The sequence below is a fragment of the Trichoderma harzianum genome, assembly GCF_003025095.1.
Source record: "Trichoderma harzianum CBS 226.95 unplaced genomic scaffold M431scaffold_11, whole genome shotgun sequence".
NCBI lineage: Eukaryota > Fungi > Ascomycota > Sordariomycetes > Hypocreales > Hypocreaceae > Trichoderma > Trichoderma harzianum.
Window position 1 is genome coordinate 404699 of NW_020209259.1, and position 26317 is coordinate 431015.

The 26317-nt window shown below is 52.9% G+C and overlaps 11 protein-coding genes across 11 annotated transcripts; 6 read left to right on the forward strand and 5 right to left on the reverse strand.

Annotated features, from left to right (window-relative positions):
• Positions 1-119: 119 nt before the first annotated feature.
• Positions 120-2462, reverse strand: M431DRAFT_510811 (hypothetical protein). Its single transcript, XM_024919541.1, has 2 exons — positions 2153-2462; positions 120-2090 (listed from the first exon to the last, which is right to left on the reverse strand). Exons 1-2 carry the CDS (start codon positions 2334-2336, stop codon positions 280-282), a joined length of 1995 nt encoding a protein of 664 aa, XP_024771327.1. The 5' UTR covers positions 2337-2462; the 3' UTR covers positions 120-279.
• A 352-nt stretch (positions 2463-2814) lies between these two features.
• M431DRAFT_510812 (hypothetical protein) lies at positions 2815-4228 on the forward strand. The gene is made up of 3 exons (XM_024919542.1): positions 2815-3089; positions 3159-3222; positions 3294-4228. The coding sequence occupies exons 1-3, from the start codon at positions 3021-3023 to the stop codon at positions 3848-3850; spliced, it is 690 nt and encodes a 229-aa protein (XP_024771328.1). The 5' UTR covers positions 2815-3020; the 3' UTR covers positions 3851-4228.
• Positions 4229-4871: 643 nt separating this feature from the next.
• M431DRAFT_497927 (hypothetical protein) lies at positions 4872-7977 on the forward strand (the record flags this gene model as incomplete). The annotated part of the gene is made up of 5 exons (XM_024917649.1): positions 4872-4912; positions 4995-5104; positions 5172-5506; positions 5577-5895; positions 5963-7977. The coding sequence occupies 5 exons, from the start codon at positions 4872-4874 to the stop codon at positions 7975-7977; spliced, it is 2820 nt and encodes a 939-aa protein (XP_024771329.1).
• Positions 7978-8574: 597 nt separating this feature from the next.
• M431DRAFT_92491 (hypothetical protein) lies at positions 8575-11880 on the reverse strand (the record flags this gene model as incomplete). The annotated part of the gene is made up of 5 exons (XM_024924365.1): positions 8575-8614; positions 8684-8888; positions 8958-11391; positions 11505-11691; positions 11801-11880. 5 exons carry the CDS (start codon positions 11878-11880, stop codon positions 8575-8577), a joined length of 2946 nt encoding a protein of 981 aa, XP_024771330.1.
• Positions 11881-13727: 1847 nt separating this feature from the next.
• On the reverse strand, positions 13728-13982 carry M431DRAFT_38373 (hypothetical protein; the record flags this gene model as incomplete). The annotated part of the gene is made up of 1 exon (XM_024914732.1): positions 13728-13982. A coding segment is annotated over one exon (255 nt), but the record flags the coding sequence as incomplete, so codon positions are not given.
• Positions 13983-15887: 1905 nt separating this feature from the next.
• Positions 15888-16623, forward strand: M431DRAFT_224615 (hypothetical protein). Its single transcript, XM_024913590.1, has one exon. The coding sequence runs from the start codon at positions 15992-15994 to the stop codon at positions 16436-16438; it is 447 nt and encodes a 148-aa protein (XP_024771332.1). The 5' UTR covers positions 15888-15991; the 3' UTR covers positions 16439-16623.
• On the reverse strand, positions 16460-18509 carry M431DRAFT_510816 (hypothetical protein). Its single transcript, XM_024919543.1, has 4 exons — positions 18113-18509; positions 17749-18008; positions 17615-17693; positions 16460-17555 (listed from the first exon to the last, which is right to left on the reverse strand). Exons 1-4 carry the CDS (start codon positions 18237-18239, stop codon positions 16738-16740), a joined length of 1284 nt encoding a protein of 427 aa, XP_024771333.1. The 5' UTR covers positions 18240-18509; the 3' UTR covers positions 16460-16737.
• Positions 18510-19165: 656 nt separating this feature from the next.
• M431DRAFT_484627 (hypothetical protein) lies at positions 19166-19894 on the forward strand (the record flags this gene model as incomplete). Its single annotated transcript, XM_024916217.1, has 2 exons — positions 19166-19298; positions 19389-19894. The coding sequence occupies 2 exons, from the start codon at positions 19166-19168 to the stop codon at positions 19892-19894; spliced, it is 639 nt and encodes a 212-aa protein (XP_024771334.1).
• Positions 19895-19983: 89 nt separating this feature from the next.
• M431DRAFT_497932 (hypothetical protein) lies at positions 19984-20472 on the reverse strand (the record flags this gene model as incomplete). The annotated part of the gene is made up of 1 exon (XM_024917650.1): positions 19984-20472. One exon carries the CDS (start codon positions 20470-20472, stop codon positions 19984-19986), a length of 489 nt encoding a protein of 162 aa, XP_024771335.1.
• A 1021-nt stretch (positions 20473-21493) lies between these two features.
• On the forward strand, positions 21494-24049 carry M431DRAFT_484629 (hypothetical protein; the record flags this gene model as incomplete). Its single annotated transcript, XM_024916218.1, has 2 exons — positions 21494-23914; positions 23978-24049. 2 exons carry the CDS (start codon positions 21494-21496, stop codon positions 24047-24049), a joined length of 2493 nt encoding a protein of 830 aa, XP_024771336.1.
• Positions 24050-25525: 1476 nt separating this feature from the next.
• M431DRAFT_510819 (hypothetical protein) lies at positions 25526-26177 on the forward strand. Its single transcript, XM_024919544.1, has 3 exons — positions 25526-25641; positions 25789-25926; positions 26005-26177. The coding sequence occupies exons 1-3, from the start codon at positions 25632-25634 to the stop codon at positions 26166-26168; spliced, it is 312 nt and encodes a 103-aa protein (XP_024771337.1). The 5' UTR covers positions 25526-25631; the 3' UTR covers positions 26169-26177.
• The last annotated feature ends 140 nt before the right edge of the window (positions 26178-26317 follow it).

The following is a 26317-nucleotide window of genomic DNA, read 5'->3' on the forward strand; positions in this document are numbered from 1 at the left end:
ATTGGTGATATGTGTCGATGTGAAGAGAACTGGTGAGTGACAAGGGGATGTAAATATGATGGTGGCTCGAAAGCCGAAGCATCGACGAGATTCATACTCAAAGGGCATGGTATCATAAAAAACAAGTAGAAATCTAAATCCCATCTATATATGACACTATTATAAAACTAAGCCATAGTATAATGTCTTTCTTTTTCTTCACAAAATGTACACATGCCGCAAACACACCCATAGGCGTTAAAAATAATAATCAAGAAAAAAAGAAAAAAAGGAGGCTCATCAGCTTTCACTCTCCCCCTTGGCGGCCTTCTTCCCCTTTGACCGCTTCCTCTTCTTCCTCGTCCCATCAACATCGCCAATAATGTTGCTCTCTCCCTCGCCCTCCGCAGCTTTTGACTTGCTCTTCTTCTCCCGCCTCCTCTTCTCCTTCGGATCCTCCTCCTGTTCGCCGTCCTCCTTCACAACCACCCGCTCAAACCCATACGTCGGGCCCGTGTGCTCAAACTCGCCGCCAAATACGTCCCTCCGCCACTGGCGCAAACGAGCCTTCTTGCCCAGGTGCTTCCTATCCTTGCGCTTCTTCTCCACGTCACGAAACGTGGCGAGCTTCTTCAGCCCGGCAAACTCGTTGAGCACCTTGTCTGACGGCGCGAGCAAAATGTCGCGTGCCGTCAGGCCAAAGGCCTGTGGAGAGGTCTCGCGGTACCGGAAGCCGCCGGAGCCTTCGCCCTTGAGCACGTCGTGGTCTGTGAGGTGCATCTTGGCGTCGACGAGGGCCTCGAGCTTTGTGCGTTCTTGACGGGCCTTCTTCTGCGATTCTTGACGGGCCTTTTTGTGATCTGATGACTTGAGCTTCTTGGCGGATGGTTCGTCTTCGTCGTCATCATCGCCATCTTGGGCTTCGTCGTCTGATAGAGCAATCTTTGGCTTTTCGTCGCCGGCCTCGAAATCAGGGATAATGTCGTTGATATCGATGTCGTCGTCCCACTTGGGCTTCTTAGGGGCCTTCTTCTTGCTCTTCTTGCTACCATCTTCCTCATCGACATCCATCTCGTCGTCGTCATCTGAAGCTACATTGGCTTCGTTGATGGCGTAGTAACCCTCGTCGAACCACTTCTTCATCTCACCCTCCCACTTATCGTTCTCCCAAGCGTCATCCAGGAACTTCATCCACTGCTCATCCGTCAACTCCTTGCCAAACGCTCCGGCCGCCTGCTTAATCTTGCGAAGCTTGCCCTCGGTTTCCTCAAGCTTCAGTTTTCGTAGCCGGGCCTTGTCTTCACGGAGTTGCTCCTTCTCTGCCTCCTTCTTCTCACGCTCAAGCTCTCTCTGTCGCTTTCTGCCAGTCTTTTCCTCTCGTCTGACGGATCGTGCAGCCGCAAAGTCTCTGGCATATGATTTTAGAATTTCATTGCTCTTTTCTGGATCCTCGAATCGCAGATTGTAGGCCTGCTCGAACTCTTCCGCCCGGTTGTCTTCTTCTCCGTCGTCGGACTCAAAAGCCTCCCATCTTGAGCCTTCCTCATTCACCCAAGCTCTAGCGGCCATGAAATTTGATAGGAAGGTTTCAGGATCCCTGTCTGCATTGTTCACATCGACTTCGGAGAGCTTCACGGCCTTTGCCCTAGAGGGGTGTAGACCGTTTGAATCTGTCTGTGCTGGCTCTTTCCGCTTAATGAAGCCGTCCTCATCTTCGTCATCCTCATCTGAGTCTTCACCCTTGGCGGCGTCGATCTCGGACAGAAGGGACTTTTTAATTGCGTCCTGCTCTTGCTGGTATGTCTTTGGTGCCTCCTCTTCGTCATCTGAGCCACCAATGTCGCCTCTCAAGAGTTTCTCTCGCTGATAATCGCGAAGGAAAACTGGCTTTTCCTTCTTCTCTTTGGTCGTTGCTTCGGCGTTCTCGTCTTCGGGCTGATAGAAAGTAATATCCTTGTCGTAGACACGGGGGTCTTTGTTCCGAATGGCTTGTAGCGTGGCCGAGATTTGAGCGTCTAGATCTTCGGTTGCAAGGAAGCCATCTTCGTCTTCTGTCTCATCGGTAGAAGATGAATCATCATTCTCCTCTTCCCTCTTGATCTTCTCTTCCACTTGTATATGTTAGAGGGAAGAGCACATTTGCATTGGATGGGAAAGTCTAATTGGAACCTACATCTTTGCTTCTCTTCTCGTTTCTTGTTATGCTCGAAGCGGCGTGCATATTCCTCATTCACCTTGAAGCTTGAGCTTCCAATTGCTGCTCCATCATCTGATTCTGAGTCGCTGTCGTCGAGGAGCTTTCGTTTGTTTGGATTGGACGGCTTGTCCTTTGATGCCGCCGCGTGTGGCCCGGCCATTTTGACGACTGTCTCAATCCTCAAATTCCCGTTGGATTGAGAATCTGCACAGAGTTGTCGACGCTGGCGACGAGGTGTAAATGCAAAACAAAAATTGCTTGAATCTTCAACAAGATTCGCGCCTGCAGCAGAAACTAGTCCCATACCAACTTTTTTTTTCTGCCGGCAGATCAGGCCCAAAAAGTTTGGCGGGGAGTGGCCGGGCATAGGCGTAACGTTTGGCCGAGGCTGCCCCGCCGAGGGCGCAGCAAAGCTCGGAACTCTTAAGCGGTTGCCGCACAGGGTAAAGAGTACTCAGTTTGGCGAAGTAGTCGCCGTGCTACTATAAGTACTCTCTACCTTTCAGGCAGCTCACCCTTTGTACCCAGCAATGGTGGCTGGTGCGCAGGCTGGTTCGCAGGGACCTCGTCATCGTTGCGCCTCTTTGCCATGCAACCGGTACTTTGGTACCCACTGGAATTTGCTTGCTGGAAGCAGCGCCATCTTCGCGCATTACTGGCAGCACTGTGTCTGTACTCGTACATGCAAAGAACTCGCCCGCAGCTGAGAGGCAGCAATAATCAATAATCCACCAGCCCACGCACATCGCCTGGCAAATCTGTACTCTTCTGCACCTCCAAGAGGAGTCGCTTTTGCCGTATCTCCAAAGTCGCAAGCAGACGCCGCCGAAACGAGCCGGTAAAGATGGCGGAAGCTCCCAAACCCAGCAGCAGCGTCAAGCTGGTGCTCCTCGGTGAAGCCGCAGTCGGAAAGGTCGCCAATCCTCGCCTGTCACTTTCGATTGCTCTGTGGTAGAACAGCATTATTGACTTGTGCTCGCAGTCGTCCCTCGTCTTGCGATTCGTCAACAACGACTTCCAAGAGAACAAGGAGCCGACTATTGGTGGTAAGCCATGCCTCCCCCGGCCCTCCCGCCAGCCCTCCCGCTCTCGTCATCAGCTAAACGGTGCCTCGCAGCGGCGTTCCTGACGCAAAAATGCAACCTGCCCACCCGAACCATCAAGTTTGAGATCTGGGATACCGCTGGTCAAGAGCGATTTGCCTCTCTGGCGCCCATGTACTACAGAAACGCCCAGGCCGCCCTTGTCGTCTACGACATCACCAAGCCCACATCCCTCGTCAAGGCCAGACACTGGGTCGCCGAGCTCCAACGACAAGCCTCGCCCGGCATCGTCATCGCCTTGGTAGGAAACAAGCTAGATTTGGCTGGCGAATCAAATGGTGCAAGCGAGGAAGCCGAGGGCGGGGAAGACGGCGATGCCCGCAAAGTGTCAACAGAGGAAGCCCAGTCGTATGCTGAAGAGGAGAGCCTGTTGTTTTTCGAGACGAGTGCAAAGACGGGCCACAATGTTACCGAAGTCTTCACAGCTATTGCAAATGCGATCCCCGAGACGTCTCTCAAGAGTGCTAGGGGAGCCGGCGCAGCGGGCACGGCTAACAGGGCTGGAGACGAGCAGAGGGTAAACCTATCAGGACCAAGGGATGCCGGAGCAAAGGATGGATGTGCCTGTTAGATGGGAGATGTTTGAATTGTTATACAAGGTACAAGCACCATGTTGTCGGTTGCTACCGCTGCTGCGCTACCCGTCAGATGAGGTCGGATTTGTTATGGCATGTCATTCGGGAGTCAGAGTCTTGCGTTCCAGGAGTCATTCGCGTGTTATAGTTTTGTGCGCCATATCTTTTCCATATTATTTAGACGTCCAGTTTCTGCTACAATAGTACCTCGCCAACGTCTGACTTTTGGTGTGGCCAAGCTGGGAGCCAGTGTTTCTGTAGCATTGCATTAGGACCAGGAGCTGTAAGTGCTCTATTAAATTACTAGGCAGTCCCTCTGAGGTGTAAATGTATCCTCATCTTTGGCCGATGCTACCTTGTCGACCTCCATATCATACCAATGCCTTTTCAATACTGGTGATGTTGAGATCTTATGTACTTGCTGATATTTGCCGTACACTGATTCGCCGAGGCTCCAGGCTCAGGCTGCAATTGGCTATTTCGACCACCTTAATTGGTCACCTGTTGGCCCCTCAAAGTCTCTCAGAAAAAGGCAAAAGCTGTGTAAAAGCGAAGCAGCATAATAGACATCTACAATTATGTTATCACCTAAATTACTACATAAATGACCTTTCTGGTACTTAAACCTAAGGCTGCTATTAAAGTGTAACCTCAGCCCGGCTTCGTTGCGCTTCTCAGAGAAGCAGGCCGGCACGTGACGCCCTGATCGCTGCTAGCGGCTGCTTGTCGTAACTCGCCGTCCGCTGTCAGATCCACTTCTTTTTTTCGAAGCGCGTCAAACTCCTCACAATCTCAGATCTTGCACCAGAACTTGTTCATAGGGGTTGACCGATTGCTGACTTGCGACTGTGGCCCGGTGCTGAATGATTTGTGGTGCCGCGGCTCATTGAGGTCACGCCGTGACGTGGCCCTTCTCTGCTTCTTCCGGGACCTTCTTCGATCTGCATCTGGGATCCTTGGGCCTTTTCTCTAGAAACCTCATGGTCGTCAAGCGCAGATAGACCTGGTGCTGGCGACATGGCCCTGTCCATTTCCGAGGCTCAGGCTGAGCTGATCAAGTACGTTTTTCTTCTTCTTCTTCTTTTTCTCCGCTTGGTTGAGTTCCCGCTGTGCAATGCAAGATACTGACTGGGCACGCAGCTCGTTGGCTCCCGACGATATCCCACACAAACTACGATGCGCCAACTGCAGCAAGCTGGCTGTCAACGCCCTACGGCTGCCTTGTTGTGAACAGGCCATCTGCGAAACATGTACGTTCGTTTGGTCGAACTCTGTTGTTGACCAAGGCTCTTTGGGATCAGCTCTAATCGTGGATAGGCCACTCGAACCTCCCCCAGTCGTGCCCCGTTTGCGAGCATTCTCCGTTATCCGCTGCGGATTGTAACCCCAACAAGTCGCTGCGTACTACTATAAGAGTATTCCTGCGCACAGCGGAGAAGAAGCGAGAGGCATCTCGGCCAAAGGAATCCAATGACTCTACACCTCCGACACCGGTCGATGCACCGAAACCATTGCTACCCGACGAAGGAGCCTCAGCCTCTGTAGAAGGGCCGGCCGAGAAGACAGTAGATGCCAGTGGAGAAGCGCCTGCACAAGATACGGCGCCGCAGCAGGCTAATGAGCCAGCCACTGGCCACGAAGAGGAGAAACAGGTATGGGCTTTACCGTTGATCAGCCAACCGAACCCGCGATCAGTATACTAATCTATCGCATCGCCTGCAGCAGGAGACGGCACTAAATAGCACGGAAGAGCCCTTGAAAGAGCAACCGATTGCTGCTACTGAAGCTCAGGAAAGCGAGGCCCCCGCAGATGAAGACGATGGCACGGCCAACAGTCAAGAGCAAACCGCGGTTGCTGAGGGTGAGGATGGTGCTGACCAAACCGGCAACGACCAAGAGCAATATGGTGCATCTGATGCAGCGAATGGTGGATTTCAACAGAATATGATGTTTCCTGGTGGAGATTTCAACCAAATGCAAATGATGATGGCCATGCAAAATGGAATGGGACCCAATTCCTTTGGTGGGTTTCCTATGATGGGTAAGGCTCCTCACCGTCCTGGCTTTCCCATTTGAAGCACTGTTCCAAGTTACTAACCACTCAGCAGGCATGCCGGGAATGGGCATGGACCCGATGCAGAACATGTACATGAACGGAGGCTTTCAAGGCATGGGCATGAACGGCATGGGGGGCTTTGGAGGAGGATTTGGACAAGGCTCCAATGATAACTGGAACGGTGCACAGCAGTCATGGAATTTCGACCAAAATAATTACAATCAAAATGGCCCAGGCATGGGAACTGGTGACTTTGGGAATTTTAACTCAGGATTCCAGACAGGATACAATCAAGGTAATTATGGCCACTTCAATGATTATCGTCGCAACAACTACGGTCGTGGCCGTGGGCGCGGCCGCGGATTCTATGGGGGGTATGGCCGGGGTGGCTACCACCAACAAGGCGGCGCCATGAACTATCATGACCAGGGCCAATATTCCCAGTACAACCAAGGACAAGGGGCAGCTGCCTTTCAAGGCCAAGGTGACGCTGGGCAGCAGCTGAATTCGACGGCGGCAAGTGCTCAGGCTGACGAGAATGCCAACGAAGGCGCAAGCCAGGCCAAGGCATCGGATGCCCAAGGTACTGACGGGTCTAAACAAGATCCCTCCGAAGCTGCATCTCGTGAGACCCTAGGCAATGAAGCTTTTCCCGCCGGCACCATGCGCCCGTCGACAGCCCAATCAGACGGATTTAGTATGCAGAACCGAAATGGCGTGGCGGCCATCCGCTCCATTTTGACGGCGCCGGATGCACCTATTAATGCCCCCAAGGGCCCCAAGGCCATGCGTCAAGGATTGCCCAATACTAGCCTGCTGAATCTGCGAGCCAGGGGTTTTCAAGTTGAAGATAGTGGCTTGCCGGTGCAAAAACCTGCTGCCGTCATATCGCAGCCGCCACAGGCATCACCGTCGAACCCAACTACTCAACCGGGCTCTAGAAGTAGTACCCCTAACCTTGACAAAGTGCGAGACCGTGATCCCCTTCGTGATCGCAGCAAAGAGCGGCCTAAAGATCACGATAAACGTGATAGAGGGGGAGCAACTGAGGACCTCAATGGCGCTCAGGAGAGAGACCGGGAGCGAGACCGAGTAGATCGCGACCGAGGCAGAGAGCCAGAGCGCTCCGGCTCGAGAATAAGTAGTAGAAGCCGAAGCCTAGATCGCAGCAGCCGCAGCCCAAGTCGCAGCCGTGGACATAGGGGCTCCCACAGGCGACAACGGCGTCAGCCTTCCGAGTCTGTAGGAGAGGAGGATAAAGATGACTCTTACCGTCGGAAGAAACACCGGAGCAGTAGAAGACATTACTACGACGAGGATGACGAACAGTCGTCTCAACGGCTAAGGGAGGATAAAGCAGTTGAACGGTCCAGATCGGCCTCTCCCGATGATGCCAAACGTTCCAGCCACCGCAGCCGCAAAGATAAGGAGAAGGACCGAGACTATGAGCGGCGCAAGGACAAGTACAGAGACGAAGAGGATGATCGCCAAAGATCGAACCACCGCTCATCTCATCGGGACCGGGGAGACTACGAGCACGCCTCCAGACGTCACGACAAGGAGAGAGAGCGCGACAAGGATAGCAGCAGTGGCCGCAAGGAAAAGGACCGCAAGGACCGATACCGAGATCGGGATCGAGAGCGAGATCGTGACCGGGACAGGGACCGAGACCGAGACCGAGACTACGGCAGCCGACACGGAAGTGGCAGTAGGAAGCACTCGGTTGATGGCACTGCCACTCCCAGCGGCGACAAGGGCTTTGACCCGCCAACGGGCCCGCGTGGCTTTGACATCAAGGGGGGCCCTCGAGGTACCGGGGCCGGTTCCGCCCCGCAGAAAGATGCGCATACTCTGGAAAGAGAAGCGCGGAATCGCGAACGTCTGCTGAAAGAAGCCCAGCGCATGGCCGGGCTCGCGGGGCTGGCGGGCTCGAAACGCAGCCGAGACGATGCCGATGACGGGGGCCGCAAGGGGCGACGCAGCCGGCGCAACGACATTGTCGACGGGGACGGCGAGGAGCGGATGCGGAGGCTGGAGGCTGAGAGGGAGGGAGGACGTTGGGGTTAGAAGCTCTTCTGGACGGAAACAAAACGCGGCGGAAGTCAGCCTGGCCCAGACGATAACAAGTTCTTGTTTGCGGATCGCATGGACTTTGCACAAGTATCGATGAAGAAAAGAAACTGAACGGCCAATCAGGAGGTTACGAGAGAGAGAGACTCGCTCAACTTGGCTGGACTTGAAATGACGATGGAGCAAATATCGACTCCAGATACAATTGGGAGCCCAAAGGCTAGCATGCGTTGTAAATACATACATATGTGGCACAAGAAATAGTCAACAGCTATTTTGCATTTTAACTCAATTTGTTTCAAGCATGTCGTGAAGACATATATAAGTATCAAAGTATTGGGTCAATATTTGTTCATGACCTGGCTGGGTTGAATATGTAATATTTCTCTCTCCTTCTAGGCTTTGTATTTTCGCCCCCCCTTCCAAAAAAGCAACGCCGGTTCGCATATATGATATATGTATAGCTAGAAGTGCTTAAAATGTAGCTCAAGTATATTCCAAGTTTTTTGCATGTCCATTCCTTTCAGTCATGGACCAACTACCGCCCTTTTTATTCGAATGTTGACAGCAATCCCATACACACTTACCACCCCCCTAGTATATACCCTGAGTGCGATATTGGAAAGTATCATACCTAATTTTGAGCACATTAGTCTTTCTTTTCTTTTCAAGCCAGAAAAAAGGGGAGATCTATATAACTCACAGTCGTGTGTAATAGCTGCCGTACGACTTGGCAATCAAGTCCGTCTCGACAAAGTTCTCCGCCTCGTCGGCACTGAGATGCAGCTGGAAGCGCTGGCGGAGCGTCGTCGTGGCGTGCGTGACGCCGACGGCGAAGCAAGGCATTTTCGAGTCCCGGCCCATCATGGCGACTAGGTCGATGATGTAGTCCGCTGACCGTCGGAGGGCTAAGAGAGGTTCGTTAGACTGAATTTGCCAAATATCTTGTTTTGATTTACAAAATGGAATCAACTTACCCTGAAAAGCTTGTTTACACAACTTCTTGTAATCGTCATAGTCTTGTGAGCCCACTCCTCCAAGGACCTCTACGTATTCGTGTGTGAGCTTAAAAGGCGCAGCCTCAAACCCAACCGATCCAGGAGAGTTGGAAAGCATGAATCCAAAGTCGATATGAATAATGTGGCCCTCGCTGTCAATCAGCACGTTGCCGTTATGCCGGTCTTTAAGCTGGAGGATGTAGGAGATGATGCTGTACGCTGCTAATGAACGTTTGAAAGCCTCAAGTCCAGCCTTGTAGGGCTTGCTGTCAGGCTGGCCAAAAGCCTTGATGAAGTGGTCCTTTAGCGTAGCGATTCGATGCCGGGGGTTATTTCCAGCCTCAATGGATGCGAGCGTAAGACTTCGCTTGAGCGAGTGCAGGGACACACCGTTGGCGATCGTTTCGATTAGGCCAGACGACTCTCCGGTGACGAGAATGCGCATCAACTTGACCCAGACATCCACCTTTGCATCCACCCAAATCTTGTGACAGACATTGATGAGCTGGCATGCGAAAGCCTCTTGCCGCAAATCGGCACCCGTCTTTACAATGACGCTCACGAGATCCCAGTTCTTCATCCATCCGTAGGGCGACGACTTGCGAATTCGCTCCTTCTTGGCCTCCCAGGCTTCTCCAAAGACAGCCGCACTAGGGTCGTCGCGATCACCGCGGCGCTGGACGCCTCCCGTCTTGATGTCGTTTTCCATCCTTTCCCTGCCCGCGCTAGCGTTGATATTGGGATCAATTGGTGCCGCCTCTTCTTCGTCCAGATCCGGGTCTATGGCCTGTATGGCGCTGGCTGTGCTGGCCTTGGCCATGATGGTGTCAAACGTAGGGCCGTGCTCATCTGCGTCGAAGCTCTGCTCCTCGAGGCTTTGCATGCTCGCAATGATCTTGGCTCTAATCGCAGCCACTTCGTGTTTTGGTCGTTTGCCGCTCGTGGCCTCGAGCTGAGCCAGCATCTGCGACGCCGTCCTCATGTGCGTAGCCAATGCTGAGAAATCTGGCTGGTCGGCGCGAGCCATGTTGAGTGTCATCCGCCGCCGAGAGCCAGGACTGGGAGATCTAGAAGAATACGGCCCTGACGTCCGCGGCGTAATCGCATCTAGTGTTGTAGACGCGGTGGTTGCTCCGCTAGAGAATCGCTGGTCAGTAGAGTGCTTTGAGTGGTAGCCGATGGAGGAAGGCTCGTCATCGAAAGCCTTGAGGAGTGGCGAGCTTCCCAAATCGCCAGAAGTTGGTTCGAACACGCTGTCTATAATTGGCTCGGGAGGTGGAACGACCTGAGCGACCCTGGGTATTTCTGAAGAGAGGTCAAACAATCTTTTTGAGGGCCCGCTGCCGCCAAGGAGACTGGTCAACAGCCGCTGGTTATCCGGGACTTCTGGATCAAAGTTAAAGTCCTCTCTCAGCACCTCGATCATTAGTAAATATGGCACCTTCTCAGCGCTGTTCAGGACCGTTGCCTCGGCGGGATTGAGCCGAACAATTCGATGATGGCGACTCTTGCCCGGCGCCCCATCGATCAGCGTCGGCGGGCAAATAATGGGGATATCGATCTCGGCTGGCAAGTCTCTTCCAATCAGGGCCAACTCAGCTCGCAGAGCACTCATGCGGGCAGGTTTCGGCACAGCGACCAGTCGGTTGGAGATGCCTTCAAGGGCGGACAAGAATTGAGTTTGTGATCTGAAGTAATGTTGCCTCAGAAGCTGCGATTTCTGGGCTGGTGACAGGCTTGTAGCGCCCAAAGCCGATTTGAAGTGGTGAGAATGCCTTCTGTGGATGCCATCTGTGGGCCGTGGGTTCACCCCCGCAGAAACGGGAGTTGCTGGCCGGGATGGGCCTCTTGGGGATGGTAGAGGTAGAGATGCGGTGCTGAGCCTCGCTTCCAGGGATTTCATCTCCAGGGCAGACGGTCTTTTCGAGTCCGGGTTCAACGGTGAACGAGAGGCTGGTGCTTGGGAATTAACTCGTCGTGCTGAAGGTCGGCTGTCCAAGCTGTTATCGGATGCGCTCGGGGATAACGGCTCCTTGGCGCGCCGGGATTTCGAGATTGGACTGGTGACGGTGTTTGCCCTCGTGGGCTTTGTCGAGGAAGCCTTTGCCGTGGGCTTTGGGGTTTCGCTTCCGTCCGAATTATCCTCTGTAATGGGCTGCGGCTTTCGGGCCTGCGCGACTGCAAGGGGACCGGCCCATCTCGGTATCATTGGCAGGGCCACACTCGCAAGGACGAAGCTGGAGAGCACCGTGACGGGCAGGACGTTTTCCTTGATCTTGTGGTGCCGCGCAGTGTCTGCAAGTCCAAACACGATGTGCTGCACCTTGTTGTAGACTCGACGACATGTCTGAAAGGCATTAGACTGCGGATTTGACGACAAATCATGCAGATATGTCTGGAAGAGCCAAAACGTCTGTAGCAAGCAACCAGGTCAGCATTCCGGTGGGCGCGAACAAGCCTTGTGTCGTTTCCTCTCATGTCGCACTCGGCGACTTATTTGGCTATAGTATTTTTCGTAGTACGTACCAACAATGCGGCGGTTACAGATTCCTCGCATAGATCCAACAAGAACTCCTCCAGAGCCATTGACTCGTTGTCGACGCTTATGATGAGGTGGCATAACTGCGGCAGGAAGAACTCGATGTCCTCGTAGGGGAACTGTCGCAGCTTGTTGCACAGGACATAGTGAATGCCTACATGGTCGGCATAGCGGCTACGAGACAACAAAGGGCACGAGTTAGCTTATACACATAGAGGCTTTGCTACTGCTGAGCTGCTAGAGCTATGTAGAAGCTCTAGGACAAAGAAAGACAGCTACTTACGATAGGTAGGAGACGGAGAGGAAGGGATTCGCATTGAAGACGTCGGATTCGAGGAATCGCTGCAGCAAGTCCCACGACATTGGGTCACGCGAGGCAGCAAGAAGACGCTGAGGGATGAGAAGGATCGAATTGGCGGTTGCGATGGCGGTGCCTCATCTAGATGAGGGCGGAAGGCGAAGTAGGATTCAGCCGGTCTCGCATGGCTCTCGAAGCGGGGGATTGGAGACGGAAGCCAGCTCGTTGTTTGTATGGAACAGCGCGCATACAACTGGCAGCAGGGCAGATGTAAGAATCAAAGTCGAAGAGGGAGGGGAGAGTAGAGTTAAGTTGAGTAGAGTAAAAGCCTTGGCGTCGAGGCAGGCGGACGAGGCGGAGATCAATCAAAGTCCAAGTATTTGGTTTGGGTCTCGCACATACTTGGTGCAACACAATTGGAGGAGTGAGTGACCTGTCCACTTGTTACCGCTTTAGTGCCTGACGTTTCTGGCGGCTACCACATTCTACATAGGTCCAGTAGTTACATTAGTAGTAGCACTTGGCACCTCCAGCTGTTTTTTAGGGGTCCGCCAGGGGAGCTGCGTGTTTAAAGGCGTCTATTGGAAATGGTGGCACCGTTTCAATTCCTCTGGGTTTGCCGTATGACAACTTTTAGCCCGAGTTGGTAGGTGAGTTTGGCTGTGGGCGGGAACACGAAGAGTCCGCCCACACATTGCTGGAATCATGTACATGTAATCAATCAATCAATCAAATTAAATCAAACTGCTGGTACCTGGCTGATTTACAATTCAAAGCCCTTGCAATAGATTGGCCTGGTTGCTTAATTCCGTGAAACAGATTGGTAAATGGACTTTTCGGAGCCCGGAGTAAGGAAACTTTGCCCTCCGAAATCCTAGCCAGCTGCCTCTCGACTGGAATTGCAAGGAAATTTGTCCGCAGCCACTGAACTTTGCAAGCATCTCGCAACCCAGATTCGTGGTCATACGGAGCGCAGCAGTTCTCCGTCAAGCGGATGCGCACGCAATGTACTCAATTGTACGCGCATGCCATGTGCAGCAAGTACCTACCTAAAGTTGACCTGACTCTGCTGCACGCACTCCCGGCGGAGGCTGGCCAAAACCGTCCCCTGAACTCTTACTCGCTCACGATCTAGCACCACATAGGAGCCCAAACCCCAAGCCCATCCAATGCAATGCAGCTCATCTGATCTGGACCACCACCAGCAACATACTGTACACGTGCATAAACGGCGGCATTTCGTACGTCGCGTAGGATTTGGGTTCCAATTGCCTTGCGCATTAGCAGGCATAGAAGGATTCCCCATTGAGGCGCCGTTGTGGATAAAAAAACATTTCGAGGGCCGCAATACAACACGGATCATTGACAGCTCCGTTTCGCCGTCGCAACCAGCTTGTGAAACACAGCGGCTTCACCCGTCACAAGCCATCCGCTTCATCAGAAACTCCAACCTTGCAAAGGGGGGTATACTACGGTAAGGATACTGCAACATGCACGCTGCATGCATATTTCTGTCTTCTTCGTCTTAAGCTGGAAAATACTACTAGGCAGTGAAAGATGGAAGCTATTATAATAGTGGACATGTGGTGGTAAAAAAGAAAAAATGGTTACAGCACCAAGACACCTCACGTAGTTGTCGTGCGCATCTAGATAGAGAGCCTCACAACTACATGGCCATCTAGAGTTCCACCCCCCCGAATGTGTCCGTCCCCAACGCCGTTGTATGAAAATAACAATATGGTATGGTTTTTGCCAGTAAACGCCAGTCATCCCAATCTTCGTACCCGTCATCAAGCATGCGTGCTCAAGGTCATTGTACCTTCTTACGACGGCCACCTCTGCCTCGCTTCTTGGGCTCCTCCACCATCTCTTCGTCGGTTTCGCTCTCGGCCTTGGCCTTGGACTTGCTACCATCCTTCTCATTCTCCACGCGGCCGACAATCTCTCTAAGAAAGTCCCACTGCTCGTCGGCCTCCACCACCTGCTTCAACATGGACGCTGTCACTCTCTTAGAACCCTTGTCCTTGGCAACATCTGCGCTCTTTGTGACGAGCTGGATCATAAACAGCTCTAAAGCCTTACCCACAGCAATGGGCGTTTGCTGAGCGACTTTGCCTACTTCCTCGTCCGCTTGCATGATCCGCTTGATCCGGGCCGTCGGGAATTTTGTCCGGACAGGAGACGGCTCGACGGCTGGGGTAGGGGGCGGAGGCGCCACTACCTTTCGTGGCGGCATATCTGAGGATGAGGACGATGGAAGGCCAGAGCTTCCAAAAGATTGGTAAGGGTCGGTCGACGTGGATAATGGAGGCAGCGAAGGTCTGAAACCCCGTTCGTCGGGTCTGTACGATACGGGAGGTGCGGCGTTTTGATTTAGAGCCTCGAAGCCTTGCGCTCGCTGAGGTCGAGTCGGCGGCGGGAAATAGGGTTCGTGTTTAGGCTGGCCGGTGGGTGTTGCTACTGGGGTCTGTGGATAGGCGCCGTAGGGGGGAGGTACGTAGTAGGAGGAAGTGTCGGTTCGTATGGCTCCAAAGTGGTCGGCGGGAGGCTGTATTTTATATCCAGCCTGGCTGTGGCTTGCTGACTCTTGGAGTTGCTGAGGTGCGGCCTGGGTGGGGCTGCCCGAGAAAAACGACGACAGGTCCGGCGACCGTGGCGCGTAATTCGACGTTTCTTCGGCCGACATTGTTTTTTTTTTTCCAGCGGCTGTTTAGCGCTGCTTTAGTGCATCAACCTCGCCTGCTCAGGGCAGTGGCCTGCGCAAATCAGTGGCCCGGGAAACAATGGACCGGGCACCAGATTCTCCTCCGACAGGGAACCTTCGTCTCTTTTTCCTGTTTCTTCCCCAAATCCGTTCCCCTTGCAGCGACGTTTTTTCTGCAGCGGCGGCGCTAGTGCTGGCTGCAGCCGATTTTCAATGCAAAGCGGTCAATCCAATGAAATGACACGCTGCAGCAAGGTTGCTATGCTGATGCTGGGCTGATGCCGAACTCGCGGGGGGATAAACGACGGTGATGGCGATGCCTTTTCGCTGTTGGTTGAGCAGGGGCTGGGCAGAACCCAGACTAATGCACGGATGGATGGTCGATTACTTGTTCTCGTTGTCGCTTTCTCTTTTTCTCTCTCTTGACTCTTCGAAGTCGCATGCCTTCATTTAGTACTCAACTGACGGGTCGCTGGCAGACAGGAAGCGGAGGCGACGACGTTGGTGTGAGGGTGGGATGAAGCCAACTTATATCAGAAGGGTTCTTTTATTCAAAGCTAGACATCTAGCTATTGATGAGGAAAAAGACGGCTTGTTCTCAGTCGATGGTTTTGAGTCGCCTTTTGTTCTTGCCAAAGCCCCTTCTCTTCTCTTCCCTCTTTGTTTTGGTAACGCTCTCCCGGTTTTCGTTCTCGCTAGTGGGGAAAGGGAAGGCGTCTAGAAAGATCCTGCCAAGCAAGTCTTGTTGTGATTTATTTCTTTATTTCTCTTGGGAAATCAGATGCGCGATGTGAAACGCCGAGTGGCTTTGCGCAGTCAGACGTCTCGGCAAGATTTCAACCAAGAGGAGTGAGAGTGAGAGAAATATTCCGGGGCGATACAGTCATATGGCAACAGCTAATGAGATGCTACACCAAGGCCGGACAGCGAAATGTCACAGAACGGCTTTCGGTGACGGAGCGCTCACCGCGGACCAAAAGTGGAAATGGGGGTGGCTGCGATGCGGCGTTTGGCCCTTTGCGCGCATGAGATTGAATGTGCATACGGCCTTGGGGGCTTCGTGTGAGGGGTCAATTTTTTTTTTTTTTTGGCAGCGACAGCAGGGACTGGCCGGGCGTTTATATGTGCATCCGTTAGCATTGAGCCTGAGCTCGGCCTGCTGGGCTAATGGCCAAGTTGCACCAAATCGGGAGGGGGCGACAGCCACGAGGAGTTCGATTCGCAAACTGCACTGCTCGGAGCACACAAGAGGGAGGTCGAGGTAACCAACACCAACGCCAGCTGGACGCCCGCCCTAGGCTGAGCTACCGAGAACGGAGAACTGCCTTGGACGAGACTTGGAGCCGTGGCTGGTAGCACCGCTGATGACGGGTCTGAGAGAGGAGGGGAGGGGAGGGGGCGTGTCGCTATGAAGGTTGAACAGCCTCGAATATTTGTGGCTCACCTCACCACAGCATATTGGATCCAATCCAATGCCCTTTTCCCTCCTTCAGACAAAGAGGTTGAGGACGTGTGGCAGCGCATCTGGCGTGGGCGTGGCGTTGGGTCGATGCGGCTCTTGGATGACACTGACACGCCCATTCCATTTCCCATTCACCACGCAGCCTTGTTTGTCGTCATGCAACCGCGTTTGCATTTGCATTTGCACCTCTTCACGTCATGGCTACTGTCCAATACCTCGACCTACCGGCAGCCCGCGCGCTTTGCTTACTGCTACTTGTATATTGTTTGATTGTCCATATCTTTCCATCGTCAAAAGGCGCTTCTCCTGGCACGCAAGGGATGTGCGCATTCTCTCCGCCCATTGCCAGGCTCGCATCTCGCCCTTGGCCTGTCTTGACGCAAACCTGGCATGCGGACGAGCCTCGTCGCATCATCTCATCTCACCCAAGCGGACGTGTCCAATCAGTCCCAGCTAAAAGCTCAACTGTGCGTGGCTGGCGCTAAGCTGCCTGGAGCTGCCTAGAGACGATGCAGAACCCGCACCAGGCACCGAATCGCACCGTCGGTAAGCAAGCATTTCCTTGATCCCATTTTCAACCAACCACATCAACCATGTTCCTCTCCTCTTCCTTCTTCTCTTCCCCTGGCTGTGCGATGATAAAAACTAGTGAGCTTTAAATCTGAGCTGATCAGGAAATGACGAAGCCGAGCCCCCAGCGCTCTGGTTCCCGACTTTCCGTCTATTGGTCACCATGATTACATTGTTGAACTTGATCTAATCTGACAGCCTCCCATCCCACTTTACTTTGCCTGCCGGTGCTTTGTCGAACCGTTTTCTAATTTCCCCTACTATAGTCCGCAGTCCGTACAGCCGCTTCCTCCTCGTGCTGGACAGGAACAGCGACGCCACGGGCCATGCATGAATCGCACCGTCGAACCGCCGAGCTTCGATTTCAACCTTGCCGGCGCCCAGACGCCCCACGAAGTTTTCGATATCCGGTGCCAAGACTTCTTCTCCGCCGTAGGTGATGAAGTAGCCGCGCTCTGGGCTGGCTGCTTTCCACAGCTTGACGTCGTCACACCTTCCGGGCGACGCCATGCCACCATGTATCATTGTGTCTCCAGCGTATTGGTGCCCGTATTTCCAGAGGGTGCCTCTATTCAAATAGTCGACAGGGGAGGGGAAGTGGAGGCTCGAAGCCAACGTGATCCAAGGAGAGATGAGCATGGCCATTCGCGGTATGGCAAAGTCTGGTCGAAACCCCTCCGGGCTGCCCTTCCTGCCCAATTTAACTCGCATAGCCTGCTGGCTCTGCACCTGCATCCCAACCTCGAGCAGCATGCTGAGGATCAACGTGCCACCGGCAGAGTCTCCAGCAACACACACCTTGGAGGCATCCTTGGCCACCTCTAACACGTGCTTGTAGCCCTGGAGCGTCTGGAGAATCTGCGTAGGATAAATCTCGTCCGGAACTAGGCTGTAATCCAAGGCAAAGATGGCAGGGTTTTGGTACCCGGCATCAACTAATAGGCTATGCCATGCTAGAAGAAACTCAAAGTAGAAGTAGCTCGATCCCATGGCAAACCCGCCGCCTTGTCGTACATGCATGTGTTAGTGCACTCCGGCAACTCGCGTATGGAACAAGTCTTACCGTGGGCGTAGTAAATCACAATATCCGGCTCATCCTCGCCGCGCTGTTTGATCCAGATTCCCTTGACCTTGGCGTCTCCCTGCATACGGAACGTTAGCCAGGCACATGAAGTTTCAAAAGGGGGGTGTGTGAACCTCTCCAATAGTTTCTTCTTTCCAATAGACTGGAAAGTCTTTAAATCCATGTCTCTTCATGCGCCATCTCAAAAAGGGCAGCGCCACGTCCTTGGAAAAGAAGACCCTGCCGACGTTGGCTGGTATGCTGGCGAATGCATATCGCACGCACCGGATCACGACATCTTCGAAGATGGTAGAGCCTTTTAGGTACGAAGACTTGTGGGAGGCATAGCTCCTGCAATAGCGGTTCCACACGAACTGGATAGGAAGCGTGACCACTGTAACACGATAGTATTATTGTCAGATCAAATTTGTCTCAGATGTCGTGATTCCTCATGGGTGGCACCATGGTTTTTTGCTTATTAGATGAGGCGTGGCGTACATAGAAATGGGATGACCCTGAGGACGACGGCTGCGGTAGGGAAAAAGCCTGCTTGATAGAGGAGCTGTGGAGTGAGGTAGATACAGAAGACGAGGCAGTCGATGAGAGATACGGGTCCGAGGATCATGATGGCGGTGGGGTGCTCATAGCGGTTTATTATAACAAAGATTATTTGATTGCTTGGGTGGTCGGATTCAAATCATAAGGAGTAGTGAGTGAATGAACGAATGAGGCTAGAAACTGCCCCGAGTGCTCTGTAGGTGTTGGACAAAGAAAAAAAAGAAAAGAGAATAATAGAGAATAATAGGAACAAAAGGAAGAAAGATAATTCAGTATTCGAAGACGATAGTATACAAGAAAATGAGGAAAAGAAATAAAGAGAGTGAGTGAGTGAGAGAGTATGTGAAGAAAATGAATATGAAAGAACGAAGTAACAGCAATTAAAGGAAGCAAAAATTCGAGACAAGGACACCGACAACTTTAGGTAATATTCAACAAAAAAACACCGCCTTGCCAGGGCTCTAGAGGGGATGGGGGGCGCCGGCAGCGCAGATTACAGTAAAATCTGGGGTGATGCCTCTAATATTAAGGGTCAATCAAATCCTCCGAGTGGCTCACAAAGGCCCCCCCCCCCCCGCCCCGATTTGAGAAAGCCCCGGATCGGGCGTCCTATAACGGCAACTATTTGGGAATGTTTTGGCAAGGTTGTTGCTTTAATTTGCTTGCAAGACGTCGGTGGCTTAGGGTTGTATTTCAGAAGGGTGACTCGTTCAGTACATTTTCGTCTTGTAAGAGGCGCGAACGAAGGATTCTGCTTGAGGCGTGCGACTTTGGGATGGATATGGGGTGTGTTTGGGTAATTGTGTTGGGATACAAGGCTCTATTGCGAGTACGAGATTGCGAGGTGGTCTGGTGGCCATTACATAATACGGACACGAAGCTGGGCTGCTTGAGCGCTCGGCCTTCCCCTGTCAATCAGACTGGGCCCTTTTAGGCTCTCACCATCGCCGTGGCTTCGGATCAGTTTAAGCTGAGCATCTCAATCTGGAAACGATGGGGGATCAGAGCACCCTGCAGGCCATTGCGGACGCGCCGTTCCCCTTGACCGAGGTGGATAAATGGGTGCTGTCGCAGTCGGACGAGGACTACAAGCTTCACGATTGGGACGACCTCAAGCACATTATCGGTGTGTGGATTCACGCTCCTTTGGGCTTCAATTTGTCTATCAAGAAGGTGGCGATGGCATTGCTCATTCACGCTAACACGTGCTGAAAAGACACAAATCAACTTGAAATCTTGAAAAGAAAGCCCTCGGATCTTCGCCGTTACATTTCTTGGACTGCAGAGACCAAGGCCAAGTATGGCACCATAACTGAATACATCCTCCAGAACCGTCTGCCCAAGGCATGGGGGTTACCGCCGTTCACGCCCGAATCCCAAATTCCCTTTGCTGCTGCGTCGGACTACAAGGTCCTGCTGAATGATTGGCCTTATGGGTTGGCGCCTGGAATCACGCACATTGTTGTGTGGACTCGCACCCAGATTCCCACTGACCCTGAGTCGGGAGACTTGACGGTTGAGAGCAGAGCCCAAGTCGAGGCGTTTGTTAACGATTACTTCATTAAGAAACTCGGACTTGGAGGAGAGCATCAGGTGCTATGGTTCAAGAACTGGGTTGCCCTGCAGAGCGTGAGGACTCTGGAGCATTTTCACGTGCTGGTCCGCGATGTTGACGATGATATGCTGGAACGCTGGACGGGAGAGCGACCCCAACGTGGGTGAACAATGGTTTGATAGACCCTAGACACCTGTTTTCGCATAATTCCCCAGTCATTCGAATAGACCACCCCGAATAGATCCGTATATAGTATCTAAGCTGTCCTTCGTGATCGACGGTTCCCCTGCGGCGCAGCATTGCCGGCGTCGCCAGGATTTTGCATCTGGGCCATTGCATTCTTGCCCATGCCGAAGAGACCATAAGCCAGGTAGGCGCCGTAGGCAGGGACCACGGCAAATAAGAGCCAGCCCCATTTTCCAAAGAGGATGACGGAAATGATCGATGCCCATGTCACCCAGATGACATCAAACATGTACTCCGTCAAGCCGGCAGCCGCCAGGTCTTCTCCCGACGTCTTAAGAGCCCCCGTCGCAGCGTCGTATTTGGGTCGACCGGAAGATTCCAAGATGTATTCGCAGATGAAGCTCGGGACCGAGAGGAGACCGTAGACGAGGAGAGAGCGAGACCGGAGCAGGAAGTGGGAGAGCAGGAACAGCACGTGGACGACGAGGGATCCGATGTGCAGGTTGTTTAGAGACGCCGCGTTGGACTTTGCGCGGTCCTTTTTCGCTTTTTGGGCCATTGTTCGAATTGTTCAATCTGCTGTTGAATGGCGCAGGATTTTGCAACTGAAAGCTTTGGTGAAATCTGGTTTCTTCGACTGGTGGAGAGTTTACAAGGTTGCACCAGCTCCAAGCTTGGTGCAAAGAAGGCTGGGGTTTGGTTGTGGCGCCCTCGTGTGGCGGTATGTTGTCAACATGCTCGTTAGTGGGGGCTGACATCACCCGCCAACGATGCAGTGGCACGACGCAGGCGGGATACAGTGGGCTGGTCGCCTGGTTCTTTAGCGGGCTGCCCGCTATCCCTTCACTGGTGGCCCCTGTTGCTAGGCAATGGGCAGTACGTCGCGCCTGGGGCCAACCTAAACCACCACAACATCTGAACCTTGCGCGCCGCGACTCGGCCAAAAGTCACAAACCTTCACGCTCCCTTCCCTTTTACCTGCCCACTCGAACCCGAATCCAAGACGCTGTCCGCTGCCAGGCACCGAGAATCGCCTGTCAGAACTGCTTCAGCGCAGAGGCAGGCAAAACTCGCACCGGTTCAGGAGTCTGTTTCTCCTCGAAGCCGCTGTTCATCCCATTCACGCTCGCTAAGACCCGCCATTCCATTCCGCCCGCGGGACGTCTCTGCCGCCTTGTGACGCACGGCCGCTTGCAGCGCTCTTGTCTTTCCTGTATCGATATAGGAGAAGGAGGACGAGTGACTCGGGACTGCGGACGGAGCGCTCAGAGCCGTGTATATGCTTCACTACCGCCGATAATATCGTTGTTTATTCAAACCTCTTCGACTTGCGCCGACTGGCTGCCTCTGTCTCGAGCATTTCATACGCAACATATCTTGTCTACTATTTCGCCTTCTTTCTCGAGATCCTATAGCAACGGTTACTATCACGACGGTGCGGCACGACCTGTCCGAGAATTATAACGGCCCGGTGTTGCCCCTCGTCATTTTGGTATTCTAAAGTCGACAAGCGTCTCATGGCCCCGGTACATCGGTGACACCCTTGCCAGTCTTCAGCGACTTATACCATCACCACCAGGATGGCGCCAAGTCCGACTGCCGTCGGGGGCCTCTTGGGGCAGGTGGTTCATTATCATCTCGACAATGGCTCATACGATAACGCCCTCTTCTTTGCCGAACGATATGCCGCGCAAGATTCTCGATCCAGTGAAGCCGCCTACCTCCTGTCACTATGTCATCTCCGACTTGGAGACAACCGATCCGCCTACGACGTCAGTAAGCCGGCAGGATATCGCGGCGTGAATTTGGGCTGCAGTTGGGTTTTTGCCCAAGCCTGCTTGGCGCTAGAGCGATTCAAGGACGGCATCACAGCTTTGGATAAGGCTAAAAGCTTGTGGTCGCAGAAAAACACCATGGGCAAGCACAGCGCGACCACTCGATCTGCGTATCCCGACGCTCCTGCAGTTCTTTGCCTGCTGGGGAAGCTGTACCGCGGCTACGATGATAAAAAGAGAGCCGTGAGCTCTTTCGAGGAGGCGTTAAAGTTGAACGCCTTCCAATGGGATGCCTTCAAGGCTTTATGCGACATGGGCGTCAAGATGATTCGAGTGCCAAATGTCTTCAAAGCCAGCGACAGCTTGTTGCAGAATCTTGGCCAGGACTTGACTACGTTGGTCCATGTCGAGCTGAGCCAGAGCACTACCGCCACCTTGGCCTCTTTTGAACAGCCTCCTCCGAAAAAGTCATCTATGAGATCTATGGTATCTGACACGACCGCTGATCCGTTCGGCGTCAGCTTTACCGCCGGGGACATGACTCCCATGTCTGAGAACATGGTGGTAAATTCAGAGAGCGACTTTATTACCAAGATGCACAATTCGAAGCTTAGGGTTGCGAATTCGGCTAGCAATCACCAGTCTGAAATGGAAGGACTTGAGACCCCAACAGGGCCACCGGCAGAGGCAATGATGTCCCGGTCTAATAATCTGCAGGAACCACCCCATGCGCCCACGAGGAGGACCCGAAATGTCCAGCACATGGACCAGACGCTCGAGGCACCGCCACGAATGAACTATCGAATGGGGTCGAAACGAAACGCTGCCACGCGGGAGAAGAGCAACAGCCAAGAACAGCCGATGGAGCCCATCTCAGATGCCCCTAGCGCTCCTACCGGAAACTCGCGATCCAGCGTCATTTCGACAACTGATAGGAAACGAACGCTTGCCGGCCATCCGGTATCACGATCAACCAACAACGAGGAGCATGCAACCAGACGAAGTGCCCGATTGATAAAGCCGTCGGCCAACAAGACGAACTTGGCAACGCCAGCTCCTACAGGGCCCCCTGCTGGACGAGAGTTGAAAAAGGCTAGACCCCCGGTCTCTCGAATCGTTCGGCCGGGTTCTAGTGGCCCCAATAACGTCGGAAAGGTTATTAGCGGCAACCGAAACAGGATGGAAGACCACAATGGTGACGGAGAATACGGAGAGATGGGCAAGGTTCAGGAGGCCCCGCCTCATCCGGTCCCCAAGATTGCAGAGCCTGATACGGCAAGGCTCGAAGAGGCTTTGAGATGGGTAATGGATCTGATGAAGAAGCTGGGGAGCGGGTACTATTACCTGTCCCAATTTCAATGCCAAGAGGCCATACAGGCTCTGAGTTCACTGCCTGCAGTTCATCAAAGCTCACCCGGGGTTCTGGCGCTGATGGGACGTGCTCACTACGAGCAGGCATCATACGCCGAGGCCGAGAAGTACTTCCGGAGAATGCGAGCACAGGCTCCGTCACGGCTGGAAGACATGGAAGTATACTCTACCATTCTCTGGCACCTGAAGCGGGAGACGGAGCTCTCCTTCTTGGCTCACGAACTCGTGGATGCCTCATGGCACTCTCCTCAGGCATGGTGTGCCCTGGGCAACGCCTGGTCTCTGGCACGAGACCCTGAACAGGCGCTCAAGTGCTTCAAGAGGGCCACGCAACTGGACCCAAAGTTTGCATATGGCTTCACGCTGCAGGGACACGAGCATGTAACCAACGAAGAATACGACAAGGCCCTCACGACCTATCGGCAGGCGATCTCGGCAGACAAGAGGCATTACAACGCTTACTACGGCATCGGGAGAGTCCAGCAGCGCCTAGGCGCTTACGACAAGGCCCTCACGCATTTCCAGGCCGCCCATCTCATCAACCCCAACAACGCAGTTCTAGTAACGTGTATTGGAACAGCACTTGAGAAGCAGAAGCAGATCTTACCCGCCCTGCGTGCTTACTGCAAGGCTGTTGAGCTTGCCCCTCGCGCTGCTTCGACACGATACAAGAAAGCACGGACTCTCCTTGCGGTTGGGCAGATTGAGGAGGCACAGAAGGAGCTTGTTATCTTGAAGGATCTGGCCCCTGACGAAGGCACGGTGCACTTTCTTCTTGCGACGCTGTACAGGAGTATGAATGAGAAGCAGGAGGCGGTCCGCCACTTTACTATTGCTTTGGCATTGGATCCAAAGGTACGAGGAAGCTCTATTCAAGAAGGTTTCACTTGCAAGATTGACTAACACGACTTTTTACAGGCTGGTCCGCAGATTAAGGAGGCGATTGAGAGTTTTGAGGACGATATACCAATGGACGACTCACTGATTTGACGATGCTCATGAGTAATTCTTTTTTTAGGAGAGGCTTTGGATGGTTTGTTTTTCTTGGGCATTTGATAATAGGGGCACATAATAGCCGCCATGTGTAATATGAACAACAAAGAGGGTGAGGTTCGGGGTTTCTTTTTTTCTCTTTTTTTTTCCCCTTTAAGAAGAAAAAACTTTTCATTTCTGGTACTCGTTTGCTTGGGCACGAGCTTTGAAAGCTCGGCGGCGACTTGCAAAAGGCTGGAATGAGGGGCAAAACTTGGGCTGGAAAGACACGATCACGACATGGGAAGGGGTAGGTGACGAGTCTTTTGGCTGGAAAGACATGATCACGACACGGGGCAGGGTGATGAGTCTTTTGGCATGGCATTGGCGTTCTTTGGGGGCCTTGGGAAGCTACTTGGATGGCTTGGACTAGGGTCGAATCGAATTTGAGAGCAATGGGTTTGGGTTTTGCCTTGCTCTATGTATTGAATACTATAGCAGAGGAGAGGAGGGGTGTATTGGCTGTATACCTTTTTTTGCGGGCGTTTGTATCATGATGTGCTGTGATGTGGTGTTTTAAGGGCGATGGAAAGTGACGGCTACCTACAAGTGTACTATTCCTACCTGTTTCCCTACGAGCCTCTTCTCCAATGACCTAAAGAGTATGTTATCATGAAAGCAATGGAAGTTATCTATTACAAGCTTGATACGTTTAGTTGAGTTTCTTGTGATTCATCCTCATATGCTGTACTTGTAACTCTTGCAGTTTGCAGCTACAAGTCTCCTTCTGACGGGCATAAACAAGGATCTACGCAAGGAGATGCACTGCTCTGCTCTGCTCTGTGTTCCGGCACTTGACGCGTACCAGCAAAGTACCAACCGTTTCACAGAAGGGATGCTGCACCATCGCGTTTGTTTACAGGGCACGTTTGCACTGTGCCGGAACGCAAGGTACCTGCGCGCTAGAAGCTCCGTTTGCTGCGAGGATCACCGTTTTGATGTGCTAGAGAACGCGCTTGGCTCCCTAGCCGATGTTTCTCCGAGCTGGGTAGCTCTGGGGGGCAAATCAGAGCAGTTTCTGGCTTGGTCAGCTCAGAATAATGGAGGGAAAAAAGGGAGCCCCGCCAATGGCCAAAATAATTAGTCGCGTGTTGTTGCATCCCGCCCTTCCGAAGCAGGATAACTAAGAAAAAAAATAGGTGCACAGGAGCAAAAAAAAGAGCAGCACTAACACCACTAAAATAATTCCTAGCAGGTGGTACCTGCACCACAAGTAAAATAAAGCAAACGAGCAAGTACCTCTGCACCCAAAAGTCTGCTGCCACCCCACCCCCGAAAAGGGAATAGGGGCAGCTTTCAGCGCGCGCAAAAAAAAGAGGAAAAAAAAGGCACACAAGGCAAAAAGAAAGCGCGGTTTTTACTGATCCGGCGCTGATTCCCTGCGCGTATTTATTGCTCGAGGCGCCCGCCCCCCCGCATCTTCGCTCTCGCAACACTTCGTCCCTTTCTGTAACTGGTGCGAAAAACGTCATTTTCAAAGTGACGCGTTTATAACGGATTTCTATATATCCCAACTTCTTCACATTATAATACATTCATCATGACTGGCCGTAAGTATTCTTTCATTGATCCTCTGCTTTATCATCATGTGCGCTGCGTGGATGTTGTGCAAACTTGTCTGCATTGCGTGAAGCGCGTTGTGTGAAGCCGAGATGGAAACTTCAGAGATGGCGATGCTGACTGTCGTTGGTTTTTAGGTGGAAAGGGTGGCAAGGGCCTTGGCAAGGGCGGTGCTAAGCGTCACCGAAAGATTCTTCGTGACAACATTCAGGGCATTACCAAGCCTGCTATCCGACGTCTCGCTCGTCGTGGTGGTGTCAAGCGTATCTCTGCCAGTAAGTTTTCATCATCCCCTTGCATCTCTTCGGCTATCATCATCATGGCAATGAGAGGCTAACGCGTCTGGCTACTAGTGATCTACGAGGAGACCCGCGGTGTTCTCAAGTCCTTCCTCGAGGGCGTCATCCGCGATGCCGTCACCTACACTGAGCACGCCAAGCGCAAGACTGTCACCTCGCTGGACGTTGTCTACGCTCTCAAGCGACAGGGCCGCACCCTCTACGGTTTCGGTGGTTAGAGCGTTGGACGCGTTGTTTTCTGCTGTCTGCGCGGTGGCGATGTGGAGCTGGGGTTATCTGTGCAAATAACATGGACTCTTCTGTACTTTGATCGATTGGCGTTGGGGGGAATGGGCTTACGAGGAGGCGTCATGGTAGACGACCTTAT